Source organism: Pseudophryne corroboree, chromosome 9, assembly GCF_028390025.1.
Source record: "Pseudophryne corroboree isolate aPseCor3 chromosome 9, aPseCor3.hap2, whole genome shotgun sequence".
In the NCBI taxonomy this organism is placed as follows: domain Eukaryota; kingdom Metazoa; phylum Chordata; class Amphibia; order Anura; family Myobatrachidae; genus Pseudophryne; species Pseudophryne corroboree.
This window is the reverse complement of record NC_086452.1, coordinates 32,396,277-32,414,335: the sequence shown is the minus strand read 5'-3', so window position 1 is coordinate 32,414,335 and position 18,059 is coordinate 32,396,277. Positions and strand designations below refer to the sequence as shown.

General features: G+C 52.8%; 1 protein-coding gene across 3 annotated transcripts in view; it reads right to left on the bottom strand.

Annotated features, from left to right (window-relative positions):
• The window catches only part of WLS (Wnt ligand secretion mediator), an 81,075-nt gene that overhangs the window by 59,291 nt on the left and 3,725 nt on the right, over nt 1-18,059 (bottom strand). Inside the window, exon 1 of one of the 3 annotated variants that reach the window (XM_063939117.1) lies at nt 2,726-2,945. The exons of the other annotated variants lie outside the window; for them this stretch is intronic. Coding sequence (XP_063795187.1) covers nt 2,726-2,831 — 106 coding nt within the window. The 5' untranslated portion in view covers nt 2,832-2,945. Of the gene's footprint in view, nt 1-2,725; nt 2,946-18,059 lie in introns of those variants that run through there. 3 annotated transcript variants of the gene reach the window in all.

The following is an 18,059-nucleotide window of genomic DNA, read 5'->3' as shown; positions in this document are numbered from 1 at the left end:
GTGATGTTTGCCTGCATGTATCAAATAGCAAAAACAAACACAACAAACACTTTTACATTATTTATTTTCTGTTGTGGAGTGGCGCCCGTGGGGATGACTTACACTATTTCCTGATATAACACAATAAACCAGCTAAACACAGAGAATAGGTTTCCTGTCTAGAGTAATGTAATTGCCACTAGTCTCTTTGGAAAGAATTCCGCGTAGCCACCGAGGGGCAATATCTACCTTAGTAATAAAGGATGGTAATTAGGAAGTAATAACACTCTCATACATAGGAGACCAAAAATAAATAAATAAATAAATAAATATAGTAACAGGTTTGGATTTTTTTTTTCACCCTTTAAAGTAATAATGAGTTTAATTCAGTTTTCTGTCTCATGAAGCAGACTGTGGTTACTACAGAGTGAATGTGATGGTGCCGTCTCAAACTTACAGATGTGCCCTCATTGCAGCATATAGGGTGAGGCGGCGCATGGTGCAACTTAGACGCAGCAGCCATTCTTGTGTCTCTATGGCACCAACAGACTGGTATTTTTTTTACTGCATTGCATTTTGCACTTTTACGCACGGCTATTGTTATACAAGCTCGTCACGTAAGTTCTGGGGGTGCACACTTTGCGCATTAGCAGTGCAAGAGAGGCATATTTATCATTAAAGGCGCATATCTGTGCGATAAAGACACATGGGATGCCAAACGGGCTATTACTGTAGGTGAGATTTGAAGATAGCTGTACGTGGGCACATAAAAAGCTAGGGGCATGCGGGCACATGGGAAGCTAGGGGCACGCGGGCAGCTAGGGGCATGTGGGAACACAGGAAGCTAGGGGCATGTGGGAACACAGGAAGCTAGGGGCACGCGGGTACACAGGAAGCTAGGGGCACGCGGGCACACAGGAAGCTAGGGGCACGCGGGCACACAGGAAGCTAGGGGCATGCGGGCACCTGCGCAGCTAGGGGCATGCGGGCACAGTGGAAGCTAGGGGCATGCGGGCACAGTGGAAGCTAGGGGCATGCGGGCACAGTGGAAGCTAGGGGCATGCGGTCACAGAGGAAGCTAGGGATACGTGGGCACAGAGGAAGCTAGGGATACGTGGGCACAGAGGAAGCTAGGGATACGTGGGCACAGAGGAAGCTAGGGATACGTGGGCACAGAGGAAGCTAGGGATACGTGGGCACAGAGGAAGCTAGGGATACGTGGGCACAGAGGAAGCTAGGGATACGTGGGCACAGAGGAAGCTAGGGGTACACGGGCACATGGCAAGTTAGGGGCACATGGGAAGCTATGGGCACGCGGGCACACAGGAAGCTAGGGGCACGTGGGCACACAGGAAGCTAGGGGCACCTGGGCAGCTAGGGGCATGCGGGCACCTGGGCAGCTAGGGGCATGCAGGCACAGAGGAAGCTAGGGGCATGCGGGCACAGAGGAAGCTAGGGGCATGCGGGCACAGAGGAAGCTAGGGATACGTGGGCACACAGGAAGCTAGGGATACGTGGGCACACAGGAAGCTAGGGATACGTGGGCACACGGGAAGCTAGGGATACGTGGGCACACGGGAAGCTAGGGGCACACGGGCACACGGGAAGCTAGGGGCACGCGGGCACACGGGAAGCTAGGGGCACGCGGGCACACGGGAAGCTAGGGGCACGCGGGCACACGGGAAGCTAGGGGCACACGGGCACAGAGGAAGCTAGGGATACGTGGGCACATAGGAAGCTAGGGGCATGCGGGCACAGAGGAAGCTAGGGATACGTGGGCACAGAGGAAGCTAGGAGCAGGCGGGCACATAGGAAGCTAGGAGCAGGCGGGCACATAGGAAGCTAGGGATACGTGGGCACATAGGAAGCTAGGGGCATGCGGGCACAGAGGAAGCTAGGGGCATGCAGGCACAGAGGAAGCTAGGGATACGTGGGCACAGAGGAAGCTAGGAGCAGGCGGGCACATAGGAAGCTAGGGGAATGTGGGCACATAGGAAGCTAGGGATACGTGGGCACATAGGAAGCTAAGGGAATGCGGGCACATGGGAAGCTAGGGGCATGTGGGCACATGGGAAGCTAGGGGCATGTGGGCACATGGGAAGCTAGGGGCATGTGGGCACATGGGAAGCTAGGGGCATGTGGGCACATGGGAAGCTAGGGGCATGCGGGCACATAGGAAGCTAGGGATACCTGGGCACATAGGAAGGTAGGTGAATGTGGGCACATAATACAGCTGAACAGAATGTGGGCACACCGCGGGGTAACAGAGACACAGGCTGCAAGGATCTGCTGCACAATGAGGACAATATGAGATCATTGTTATTTATATCAGAGTATCCAGTAAGACACAAGGAGACAAAAGTTACAACAAAGTAAAAAGTTGTGTATATAGTAACAGCCTGAGCAGAGGCTCACCGCGGGGGGGTATATAAAACCCCAAAAGGAGTATAAATAAGAAAGAGCACCCCCGCCTCCCCCACAAGGGTTGGCCAGGGACCGACACGGAGACTGGGACCTCTCCGATTCCCCCCTAGCCTCGGTGTAAACTCTCCTGATTGCCCCACATAGGGGCTTTATCCGGGGTAACTTCCAGAAGTAAGTTATGCAAAGTATGCGGTTACTGCCCCGGGACCCGCGGGGGGGCTGCAGGGGGGTCTCCGGGCCCCTCCCCACAATCCCACAGCCGGATAATCAGAGCGGGACTGGGGGGGCTCCGGGAGGGAAAAGTTTTGGAGCGGGCACTCACCGATCAGCCCCCCCACCAGGAATGCCAGCACCTGGAAGATGAGGAGGGTGACCCCGAACAGGCAGAGCTTCCTGGTGCTCATGTTCTCTATGATGGCCCCGGCCATGGCTGCTGCTCTCTGGGCGCTGAGTGTCCGGGCTCGGGCTCTGCTGCTCTGCTGCCTCCAGATCTCTCTGCCGGAGCTGCCGCAGCCTGGGCGTCACGTGATGGGGCTCTCCCTGCACCTCCCCTAAATGCTAAATGCTGCTGCAGTGCCACTCACTCGCCGGATCACTGACCAGCCACCACAGTGACCAGCGCACACTACACTACACACACTGCACCACACACAGTGACCAGCAGCATACACTGCACCACACACAGTGACCAACACACACTGCACTACACACAGTGACCAGCAGCATACACTACACACGGTGACCAGCGCACACTGCATTACACACACTGCACTACACACAGTGACCAGCTCACACTGCACCACACACAGTGACCAGCGCACACTGCACTACACACAGTGACCAGCAGTACACACTACACTACACACAGTGACCAGCGCACACTACACTACACACAGTGACCAGCAGCATGCACTGCACCACACACAGTGACCAGCGCACACTGCATTACACACAGTGACCAGCGCACACTGCATTACACACACACTGCACTACACACAGTGACCAGCGGCATACACTACACACGGTGACCAGCGCACACTGCATTACACACAGTGCACTACACACAGTGACCAGCTCACACTGCACCACACACAGTGACCAGCGCAAACTGCACTACACACAGTGACCAGCAGCATACACTGCACTACACACAGTGACCAGCAGCATACACTGCACTACACACAGTGACCAGCAGCATACACTGCACCACACACAGTGACCAGCGCAAACTGCACTACACACAGTGACCAGCAGCATGCACTGCACCACACACAGTGACCAGCAGCACACACTGCACTACACACAGTGACCAGCGCACACTACACTACACACAGTGACCAGCACACACTGCACTACACACAGTGACCAGCGCACACTGCACTACACACAGTGACCAGCTCATACTACACTACACACAGTGACTAGCGCATACTGCACTACACAGTGACCAGCAGCATACACTGCACTACACGCAGTGACCAGCGCACACTGCACTACACACTGACCAGCAGCATACACTGCACCACACACAGTGACCAGCACACACTGCACTACACACAGTGACCAGCAGCATGCACTACACACAGTGACCAGCGCACACTGCATTACACACACTGCACTACACACAGTGACCAGCTCACACTGCACCACACACAGTGACCAGCACACACTGCACTACACACAGTGACCAGCAGCACACACTGCACTACACACAGTGACCAGCGCACACTACACTACACACAGTGACCAGCAGCATGCACTGCACCACACACAGTGACCAGCGCACACTGCATTACACACAGTGACCAGCGCACACTGCATTACACACACTGCACTACACACAGTGACCAGCGGCTATACACTACACACGGTGACCAGCGCACACTGCATTACACACAGTGACCAGCTCACTGCACCACACACAGTGACCAGCGCAAACTGCACTACACACAGTGACCAGCAGCATACACTGCACCACACACAGTGACCACCAGCATTCACTGCACTACACACAGTGACCAGCAGCATACACTGCACTACACACAGTGACCAGCAGCATACACTGCACCACACACAGTGACCAGCGCAAACTGCACTACACACAGTGACCAGCAGCATGCACTGCACCACACAGTGACCAGCAGCACACACTGCACTACACACAGTGACCAGCGCACACTACACTACACACAGTGACCAGCACACACTGCACTACACACAGTGACCAGCGCACACTGCACTACACACAGTGACCAGCTCATACTACACTACACACAGTGACTAGCGCACACTGCACTACACACAGTGACCAGCAGCATACACTGCACTACACGCAGTGACCAGCGCACACTGCACTACACACTGACCAGCAGCATACACTGCACCACACACAGTGACCAGCACACACTGCACTACACACAGTGACCAGCAGCATGCACTACACACAGTGACCAGCGCACACTGCATTACACACACTGCACTACACACAGTGACCAGCTCACACTGCACCACACACAGTGACCAGCGCAAACTGCAATACACACAGTGACCAGCAGCATGCACTGCACCACACACAGTGACCAGCAGCATATACTGCACTACACACAGTGACCAGCAGCACACACTGCACTACACACAGTGACCAGCGCACACTACACTACACACAGTGACCAGCACACACTGCACTACACACAGTGACCAGTGCACACTGCACTACACACAGTGACCAGCAGCATGCACTGCACCACACACAGTGACCAGCAGCACACACTGCACTACACACAGTGACCAGCGCACACTACACACAGTGACCAGCACACACTGCACTACACACAGTGACCAGCGCACACTGCACTACACACAGTGACCAGCTCATACTACACTACACACAGTGACTAGCACACACTGCACTACACACAGTGACCAGAAGCATACACTGCACTACACGCAGTGACCAGCGCACACTGCACTACACACTGACCAGCAGCATACACTGCACCACACACAGTGACCAGCACACACTGCACTACACACAGTGACCAGCAGCATGCACTACACACAGTGACCAGCGCACACTGCATTACACACACTGCACTACACACAGTGACCAGCTCACACTGCACCACACACAGTGACCAGCGCACACTGCACTACACACAGTGACCAGCAGCACACACTGCACTACACACAGTGACCAGCGCACACTACACTACACACAGTGACCAGCAGCATGCACTGCACCACACACAGTGACCAGCGCAAACTGCACTACACACAGTGACCAGCAGCATACACTGCACCACACACAGTGACCAGCAGCATTCACTGCACTACACACAGTGACCAGCAGCATACACTGCACTACACACAGTGACCAGCAGCATACACTGCACCACACACAGTGACCAGCGCAAACTGCACTACACACAGTGACCAGCAGCATGCACTGCACCACACAGTGACCAGCAGCACACACTGCACTACACACAGTGACCAGCGCACACTACACTACACACAGTGACCAGCACACACTGCACTACACACAGTGACCAGCGCACACTGCACTACACACAGTGACCAGCTCATACTACACTACACACAGTGACTAGCGCACACTGCACTACACACAGTGACCAGCAGCATACACTGCACTACACGCAGTGACCAGCGCACACTGCACTACACACTGACCAGCAGCATACACTGCACCACACACAGTGACCAGCACACACTGCACTACACACAGTGACCAGCAGCATGCACTACACACAGTGACCAGCGCACACTGCATTACACACACTGCACTACACACAGTGACCAGCTCACACTGCACCACACACAGTGACCAGCGCAAACTGCAATACACACAGTGACCAGCAGCATGCACTGCACCACACACAGTGACCAGCAGCATATACTGCACTACACACAGTGACCAGCAGCACACACTGCACTACACACAGTGACCAGCGCACACTACACTACACACAGTGACCAGCACACACTGCACTACACACAGTGACCAGTGCACACTGCACTACACACAGTGACCAGCAGCATGCACTGCACCACACACAGTGACCAGCAGCACACACTGCACTACACACAGTGACCAGCGCACACTACACACAGTGACCAGCACACACTGCACTACACACAGTGACCAGCGCACACTGCACTACACACAGTGACCAGCTCATACTACACTACACACAGTGACTAGCACACACTGCACTACACACAGTGACCAGAAGCATACACTGCACTACACGCAGTGACCAGCGCACACTGCACTACACACTGACCAGCAGCATACACTGCACCACACACAGTGACCAGCACACACTGCACTACACACAGTGACCAGCAGCATGCACTACACACAGTGACCAGCGCACACTGCATTACACACACTGCACTACACACAGTGACCAGCTCACACTGCACCACACACAGTGACCAGCGCACACTGCACTACACACAGTGACCAGCAGCACACACTGCACTACACACAGTGACCAGCGCACACTACACTACACACAGTGACCAGCAGCATGCACTGCACCACACACAGTGACCAGCGCACACTGCATTACACACAGTGACCAGCGCACACTGCATTACACACACTGCACTACACACAGTGACCAGCGGCTATACACTACACACGGTGACCAGCGCACACTGCATTACACACAGTGCACTACACACAGTGACCAGCTCACTGCACCACACACAGTGACCAGCGCAAACTGCACTACACACAGTGACCAGCAGCATACACTGCACCACACACAGTGACCAGCAGCATACACTGCACTACACACAGTGACCAGCAGCATACACTGCACTACACACAGTGACCAGCAGCATACACTGCACCACACACTGTGACCAGCGCAAACTGCACTACACACAGTGACCAGCAGCATGCACTGCACCACACACAGTGACCAGCAGCACACACTGCACTACACACAGTGACCAGCGCACACTACACTACACACAGTGACCAGCACACACTGCACTACACACAGTGACCAGCGCACACTGCACTACACACAGTGACCAGCTCATACTACACTACACACAGTGACTAGCGCACACTGCACTACACACAGTGACCAGCAGCATACACTGCACTACACGCAGTGACCAGCGCACACTGCACTACACACTGACCAGCAGCATACACTGCACACACAGTGACCAGCACACACTGCACTACACACAGTGACCAGCAGCATGCACTACACACAGTGACCAGCGCACACTGCATTACACACACTGCACTACACAGTGACCAGCTCACACTGCACCACACACAGTGACCAGCGCAAACTGCACTACACACAGTGACCAGCAGCATGCACTGCACCACACACAGTGACCAGCAGCATATACTGCACTACACACAGTGACCAGCAGCACACACTGCACTACACACAGTGACCAGCGCACACTACACTACACACAGTGACCAGCACACACTGCACTACACACAGTGACCAGTGCACACTGCACTACACACAGTGACCAGCTCACACTACACTACACACAGTGACCAGCGCACACTGCACTACACACAGTGACCAGCAGCATACACTGCACTACACACAGTGACCAGCGCACACTGCATTACACACAGTGACCAGCGCACACTGCATTACACACAGTGACCAGCAAACACTGCACTACACACTGACCAGCAGCATACACTGCACTACACACAGTGACCAGCTCACACTGCACCACACACAGTGACCAGCACACACTGCACTACACACAGTGACCAGCAGCATATACTACACACGGTGACCAGCGCACACTGCATTACACACACTGCACTACACACAGTGACCAGCTCACACTGCACCACACACAGTGACCAGCACACACTGCACTACACACAGTGACCAGCAGCACACACTGCACTACACACAGTGACCAGCGCACACTACACCACACACAGTGACCAGCGCACACTGCCTTACACACAGTGACCAGCGCACAACTGCATTACACACACATTGCACTACACACAGTGACCAGCAGCATACACTGCACCACACACAGTGACCAGCAGCATACACTACACACGGTGACCAGCGCACACTGCATTACACACACTGCACTACACACAGTGACCAGCTCACACTGCACTACACACAGCGACCAGCAGCATACACTACACACAGTGACCAGCGCACACTGCATTACACACACTGCACTACACACAGTGACCAGCTCACACTGCACCACACACAGTGACCAGCGCAAACTGCACTACACACAGTGACCAGCAGCATACACTGTGACCAGCAGCATACACTGCACTACACACAGTGACCAGCGCAAACTGCACTACACACAGTGACCAGCGCACACTACACACAGTGACCAGCACACACTGCACTACACACAGTGACCAGCGCACACTACACACAGTGACCAGCACACACTGCACTACACACAGTGACCAGCGCACACTGCACTACACACAGTGACCAGCTCACACTACACTACACACAGTGACCAGCGCACACTGCACTACACACAGTGACCAGCAGCATACACTGCACTACACACAGTGACCAGCGCACACTGCATTACACACAGTGACCAGCGCACACTGCACTACACACTGACCAGCAGCATACACTGCACTACACACAGTGACCAGCATACACTGCACTACACAGTGACCAGCTCACACTGCACTGCACAGTGACCAGTGCACACTGCACTACACAGTGACCAGCACACACTGCATTACACACAGCGACCAGCGCACACCACTACACAGTGACCAGCGCACACTGCACTACACACAGTGACCAGCACACACTGCACTATCACACAGTGACCAGCGCATACTACACTACATACAGTGACCAGCGCACACTACACACAGTGACCAGCACACACTACACTACACACAGTGACCAGCGCACACAGCCTGCACCACCACACAATGACCAGCGCACATTGCACTACACAGTGAACAGCGCACACTGCACTACAGTGACTAGCGCACACTGTACTACCACACAGTAAACAGTACACACTGCAGTACACAAAGTGACCAGCAGCATACACTGCACTACACACAGTGATCAGCAGCATACACTGCACTATACACAGTGTCCAGCGCACTACACAGTGACCAACACTCACTGCACTACCACACAGCGACCAGCGCACTACACACAGTTACCAGCTCATGCTGCACTACACACAGTGACCAACGCACACTGCACTACACAGTGACCAGCGCACACTGCATTATAACACAGTGACCAGCAACATACAATGTAGTACACACTCAGTGACTAGCGCACATTACACAACACACAGTGACCAGCGCACACTGCACTACCACACTGTGACCAGCGCACACTGCACTACCACATCGTGACCAACGCACACTGCACTACACACAGTGACCAGCGCACACTACACTATACACAGTGACCAGCACACACTGCACTACTACACACAGTGACCAGCACACACAGCTTGCACCACCACACAATGACCAGCGCACATTACATTACACACAGTGACCAGCGCACACTGCACTATCACACAGTGACCAACGCACACTGCACTACACACAGTGACCAGCGCACACTGCATTACCACACAGTGACCAATACACACTACACTACACAGTGACTAGTGCACACTACACTACACACAGTGACCAGCACACACTGCACTACTACACACAGTGACCAGCGCACACAGCCTGCACCACCATACAATGACCAGCACACACTGCACTACACACAGTCACCAGCGCACATTACACTACACACAGTGATCAGCACACACTGCACTACACACAGTGACCAGCGCACACTGCACTACCACACATTGACCAACACGCACTACACAGTGACCAGCGCACACTGCTCTACCACACAGTGACCAATGCACACTGCACTACAGTGACCAGTGCACACTACACTACACACAGTGACCAGCACACACTGCATTACACACAGTGACCAGCGCACACTGCACTACACAGTGACCAGCGCACACTGCACTACACACAGTGACCAGCACACACTGCACTATCACACAGTGACCAGCGCATACTACACTACACACAGTGACCAGCGCACACTACACACAGTGACCAGCACACACTACACTACACACAGTGACCAGCGCACACAGCCTGCACCACCACATAATGACCAGCGCACATTGCACTACACAGTGAACAGCGCACACTGCACTACAGTGACTAGCGCACACTGTACTACCACACAGTGAACAGTACACACTGCAGTACACAAAGTGACCAGCAGCATACACTGCACTACACACAGTGATCAGCAGCATACACTGCACTATACACAGTGTCCAGCGCACTGCACAGTGACCAACACTCACTGCACTACCACACAGCGACCAGCGCACTACACACAGTTACCAGCTCATGCTGCACTACACACAGTGACCAACGCACACTGCACTACACAGTGACCAGCGCACACTGCATTATAACACAGTGACCAGCAACATACAATGTAGTACACACTCAGTGACCAGCGCACATTACACAACACACAGTGACCAGCGCACACTGCACTACCACACTGTGACCAGCGCACACTGCACTACCACATCGTGACCAACGCACACTGCACTACACACAGTGACCAGCGCACACTACACTATACACAGTGACCAGCACACACTGCACTACTACACACAGTGACCAGCACACACAGCTTGCACCACCACACAATGACCAGCGCACATTACATTACACACAGTGACCAGCGCACACTGCACTACACACAGTGACCAGCGCACACTGCATTACCACACAGTGACCAATACACACTACACTACACAGTGACTAGTGCACACTACACTACACACAGTGACCAGCACACACTGCACTACTACACAGAGTGACCAGCGCACACAGCCTGCACCACCATACAATGACCAGCACACACTGCACTACACACAGTCACCAGCGCACATTACACTACACACAGTGACCAGCGCACACTGCACTACCACACATTGACCAACACGCACTACACAGTGACCAGCGCACACTGCTCTACCACACAGTGACCAATGCACACTGCACTACAGTGACCAGTGCACACTACACTACACACAGTGACCAGCACACACTGCACTACTACACACAGTGACCAGCGCACACAGCCTGCACCACCATACAATGACCAGCACACACTGCATTACACAGTAACCAGCGCACATTACACTAAACACAGTGACCAGTGCACACTGCACTACCACACAGTGACCAACGCACACTGCACTACACGCAGTGACCAGCACATACTGCACTACACACAGTGACCAGCACACAGTGACCAGCAGCATACACTGCACCACACACAGTGACCAGCGCAAATTGCACTACACACAGTGACCAGCGCACACTATACTACACACAGTGACCAGCAGCACACACTGCACTACACACAGTGACCCGCGCACACTACACTACACACAGTGACCAGCACACACTGCACTACACACAGTGACCAGCACACACTGCACTACACACAGTGACCAGCGCACACTACACTACACTACACACAGTGACCAGCACACACTGCATTACACACAGTGACCAGCAGCATACACTGCACTACACGCAGTGACCAGCACACACTGCATTACACAGTGACCAGCGCACACTGCACTACACACAGTGACCAGCAGCATACACTGCACTACACACAGTGACCATCTCACACAGCACTACACACCGGGACCAGCTCACACTGCACTACACACAGTGACCAGCACACACTACATTACACACAGCGACCAGCGCACACTGCACTACACAGTGACCAGCGCACACTGCATTACACACAGTGACCAGCACACACTGCACTACCACACAGTGACCAGCGCACACTACACTACACAGTGACAAGCACACTCTACACTACACACAGTGACCAGCGTACACAGCCTGCACCACCACACAATGACCAGTGCACACTGCACTACACACAGTGAACAGCGCACACTGCACTACAGTGACTAGCGCACACTGTACTGCCACAGTGACCAGTGCACACTGCACTACACACAGTGACCAGCAGCATACACTGCACTACACACAGTGACCAGCAGCATACACTGCACTACACACAGTGACCAGTGCACACTGCACTACACACAGTGACCAGCGCACTACACACAGTGACCAACACTCACTGCACTACCACACAGTGACCAGCGCACTACACACAGTTACCAGCGCATGCTTCACTACACACAGTGACCAACGCACACTGCACTACCACACAGTGACCAGCGCACACTGCACTACACAGTGACCAGCGCACACTGCACTATCAGACAGTGACCCGCAACATACACTGTACTACACACAGTGACCAGCGCACACTGCACTACACAAAGTGACCAGTGCACATTACACGACACACAGTGACCAGCGCACACTGCACTACCACACAGCGACCAGCACAAACTGCACTACCACACAGTGACCAACGCACACTGTACTACACACAGTGACCAGCGCACACTACACTACACACAGTGACTAGCACACACTGCACTACTACACACAGTGACCAGCACACACAGCCTGCATCACCACACAATGACCAGCGCACACTGCACTACACACAGTGACCAGCGTACATTACACTACACACAGTGACCAGCGCACACTGCACTATCACACAGTGACCAACGCACACTGCACTACACACAGTGACCAGCGCACACAGCCTGCACCACCATACAATGACCAGCACACACTGCACTACACACAGTCACCAGCGCACATTACACTACACACAGTGACCAGCGCACACTGCCCTACCACACAGTGACCAGCACACACTGCACTACTACACACAGTGACTAGCGCACACAGCTTGCACCACCACACAATGACCAGCACACACTGCACTACACACAGTGACCAGCGCACACTGCACTACCACACATTGACCAACGCACACTGCACTACACACAGTGACCAGCGCACACTGCACTTCCACACAGTGACCAATGCACACTGCACTACACAGTAACCAGTGCACACTAAACTACACACAGTTACCAGCACACACTGCACTACTACACACAGTGACCAGCGCACACAGCCTGCACCACCATACAATGACCAGCACACACTGCATTACACACAGTAACCAGCGCACATTACACTACACACAGTGACCAGCGCGCACTGCACTACCACACAGTGACCAATGCACACTGCACTACACACAGTGACCAGCACACAGTACACTACACACAGTAACAAGCACACACTGCTCTACACACAATGACCAGCCAGCGCACTCTGCACTACACACAGTGACCAGCACACACTAAACTAATACATATTGACAGCACACACTGCACTACACACAGTGACCAGCACACACTAAACTACTACACAGTGACAAGACACTGTGCACTAATCGTAGTGACCAGTAGCATAAGTGACCAGCACACACTGCAATATGACACAGTGACCAGCACATACTGCTCTATACATAGTGACTAGCAGCTTACGGTGACCAGCACACTGTGCTCTACAGATAGTGACCAGCATTATACACTGAACTACACACAGTGCCACACTGCACTATCATAGTGACCAGCAACACACAGTGACCAGCACACTCTCCTCTACATATAGTGACTAGTGGCATACAGTGTACTACACACAGTGACCAGCACACACTGCACTATACATAGTGACTATCTGCTTACAGTGAGCAGAACACTACACTACTACACAATGACCAGCACACACTACTCACCATCAGCATACACTGCATTACTCAGTGACCAGAACACATACAATGCATTACTCAGTGACCAGCACAAACTCTACACTACACAGAGACAAGCACACGCTGGAATACACACAGTGACTAGCAGCACTCTGTGACCAGCACACACTACACTACACACAGTGACCAGCAGCACACTCTGAACTACACACAATGACCAGCACACACTGCATTACACACAGTGAAAAGCACACACTGCACTACAGAGTTACTATGTTACTATGCACTAGCAGCTTACACTGCATTACTCAGTGACCGGCACACATACAATCCATTACTCAGTATCCAGCACAAACGCTGCACTATACAGAGACCAGCACACACTGGACTATTACACAGTGACCAGCACACACTGCACTATTACACAGTCACCAGCACACACTGCACTATTACACAGTCACCAGCACACACTGCACTATTACACAGTGACCAGCACACACTGAACTATTACACAGTGACCAGCACACACTGCACTATTACACAGTGACCAGCACACACTGCACTATTACACAGTCACCAGCACACACTGCACTATTACACAATCACCAGCACACACTGCACTATTACACAGTCACCAGCACACACTGCACTATTACACAGTCACCAGCACACACTGCACTATTACACAGTGACCAGCACACACTGCACTATTACACAGTCACCAGCACACACTGCACTATTACACAGTCACCAGCACACACTGCACTATTACACAGCGACCAGCACACACTGCACTATTACACAGTCACCAGCACACACTGCACTATTACACAGTGACCAGCACACACTGCACTATTACACAGTGACCAGCACACACTGCACTATTACACAGTCACCAGCACACACTGCACTATTACACAGTGACCAGCACACACTGCACTATTACACAGTCACCAGCACACACTGCACTATTACACAATGACCAGCACACACTGCACTATTACACAGTCACCAGCACACACTGCACTATTACACAGTGACCAGCACACACTGCACTATTACACAGTCACCAGCACACACTGCACTATTACACAGTCACCAGCACACACTGCACTATTACACAGTGACCAGCACACACTGCACTATTACACAGTCACCAGCACACACTGCACTATTACACAGTCACCAGCACACACTGCACTATTACACAGTCACCAGCACACACTGGACTATTACACAGTGACCAGCACACACTGCACTATTACACAGTCACCAGCACACACTGCACTATTACACAGTCACCAGCACACACTGCACTATTACACAGTGACCAGCACACACTGCACTATTACACAGTGACCAGCACACACTGCACTATTACACAGTGACCAGCACACACTGCACTATTACACAGTCACCAGCACACACTGCACTATTACACAGTGACCAGCACACTCTGCTCTACACAAAGGGGGTAATTGAGACCTGATTGCTGCTGTGCGTTTTCGCACAGCGGGCAATCAGGTCTGAACTGCGCATGCGTATTCACCGCAATGCGCAGGCGCGACGGGCAGCGATGGGATGGTGTGAAAAATCCCAGCGCACCAGCGAACGCAAGGAGATTGACAGGAAGAGGGCGTTTTTGGGTGGCAACTGAAGAGTGCCCGGAAAAACGCAGACGGGACCCGACATTTTGTGGGAGGAATTGTGACATCAGCTCCGGCCCCGATCATCGCAACGGCTGAGTAAGTCCTGGGCTGTGCAGACACTACACAAACTGCTGTTTGTGCTGCTCTCCTGCATGTGCAATCGCACCCCTGCACAGCAAATTCCCCCTCCCCTGTAGGCGGCGACTACCTGATCGCAGGGATGGAAAAAACACACCCTAGCGATCAGGTCTGAATTACCCCCAAAGTTACCAGCAGCACACACTCTACACTACACATACTGACCAGCAGCAATCACTGCAATACTCAGTGACCAGCACACCCTCACCACCAGAGGCAGAACTCTGGGAGGCAATGGAGTCAGCTGCCGCCGGGCTCCTGCTCTGAAGGGGGGCACCTCTCCTCCTGTTCCGTGTGTTCAGTGACATTAATCAATGATGTTAATTGACAGCAGCCGGTGTCTCTTCCGTAGCCGACTTCCACACTAGTCACTGCACCTTACAAATCACACCCTCTTTATTATAGATACACTGGAAGCAGACACCTTACTGATGAAGCTATTTGCTCCTATAAAGGAAGCATGAGAATTCTAACTATATGAAGTTATTTCTCTGACAATTACACGTAACTTCATATAGTTAGAAATAATTCTGATACTTCCTATGCAAGAGCAGATATCTCCATCAGTAAGGTGCATGCATACCTCCCAACTGTCCCGATTTTCGCGGGACAGTCACGTTTTTTGGGGACTGTCCCGCTGTCCCACCCGCGGGCCGCAGTGTCCCGCGGTGGGGGGGGGCAGTTGGGAGGCTCTGTCACCCGCTGCCCTGCTTAGCAGAGCTGCGGTGAATAGACGCTGTACGCATGCGCACAGCGTCTATTCAGTGCAGACGGAGGGATAGGGAGCATGCCAGCGGCTCACAGAGCGCTGGGCATGCCCCCTCAGTGACGAAAACGGGGGCGTGACTCGCGATCGCGGGTCCTCCCGCGAAACCACGCCCCATTTTTGTAGGTCACGCCCCCTTTTCGGGAGCGCGCGCGGCTTCGCCGCGCGAGTGTCCCGCTTCCAAGGAGAAGAAAGTTGGGAGGTATGGTGCATGCGTCCAGTGTTATAGGTTGTGGGTACTAATCCTGAATATGACACTTGCAAATTAATTTCAGAGAAATAATCAGCATTGTGAGTGACTGAGCAGATCTATGTAGTGTGTGGCTGGACCCCTACATAGATCTGCCTAGTTGCAACGGTTTTGTATTGGCTTCATAAAGGTGGTCATTCCGAGTTGTTCGCTCGTTGCCGATTTTTGCTATGATGAGATTTGTTTGTAAATGCGCATGGTACGCAGAGCGCATGCGCTACGTTATTTAACACAAAACTTAGTAGATTTGCTGGTGTTTGAGCGACGCTTTTCAGTCACACTGCTGATCGGTGAATGATTGACAGGAAAGGGGCGTTTCTGGGTGGTAACTGAGCATTTTCCGGGAGTGTGCTAAAAAACGCAGGCGTGTCAGGGAAAAACACAGGAGTGTCTGGAGAAACGGGGGAGTGGCTGGCCGAACGCAGGGCGTGCTTGTGACGTCAAACCAGGAACTAAATGGACCGAGCTGATCGCAATCTAGGAGTAGGTCTGGAGCTACTCAGAAACTGCAGGGAATTATTTAGTAGCAGTTCTGCTAATCTTTCGTTCGCTATTCTGCTAAGCTAAGATACACTCCCAGAGGGAGGCGGCCTAGCTTGTGCAATGCTGCTAAAAGCAGATAGCGAGCGAACAACTCGGAATGAGGGCCATAGTTAGAATTAGAGATGAGTGGGTTTGGTTTTACTCGGTGTTACTCGGATCTCAAAATGGCATCTTATTGGCTTACGGATGATATATCGGGGGGGCACCAATTTTTTTCTTGCCTCCGGGCAACTGGGATAAACTTATGCCACTACTTACCACTACACAGTGACCAGCACTCAGTGATTACTCTACACTACACATAGTGACCAGCAGCACACAGGGCACTATACACAGTGACCAGCACACACTACCATACACATAGTGACCAGCAGCACACAGTGCACTATACACAGTGACCAGCACACACTACCATACACGTAGTGACCAGCAGCATAGAGTGCACTACACATAGTAATTATACATACCTCCCAACTTTTAATCTTTCGAAAAGGGGCGTGGCCTAATAA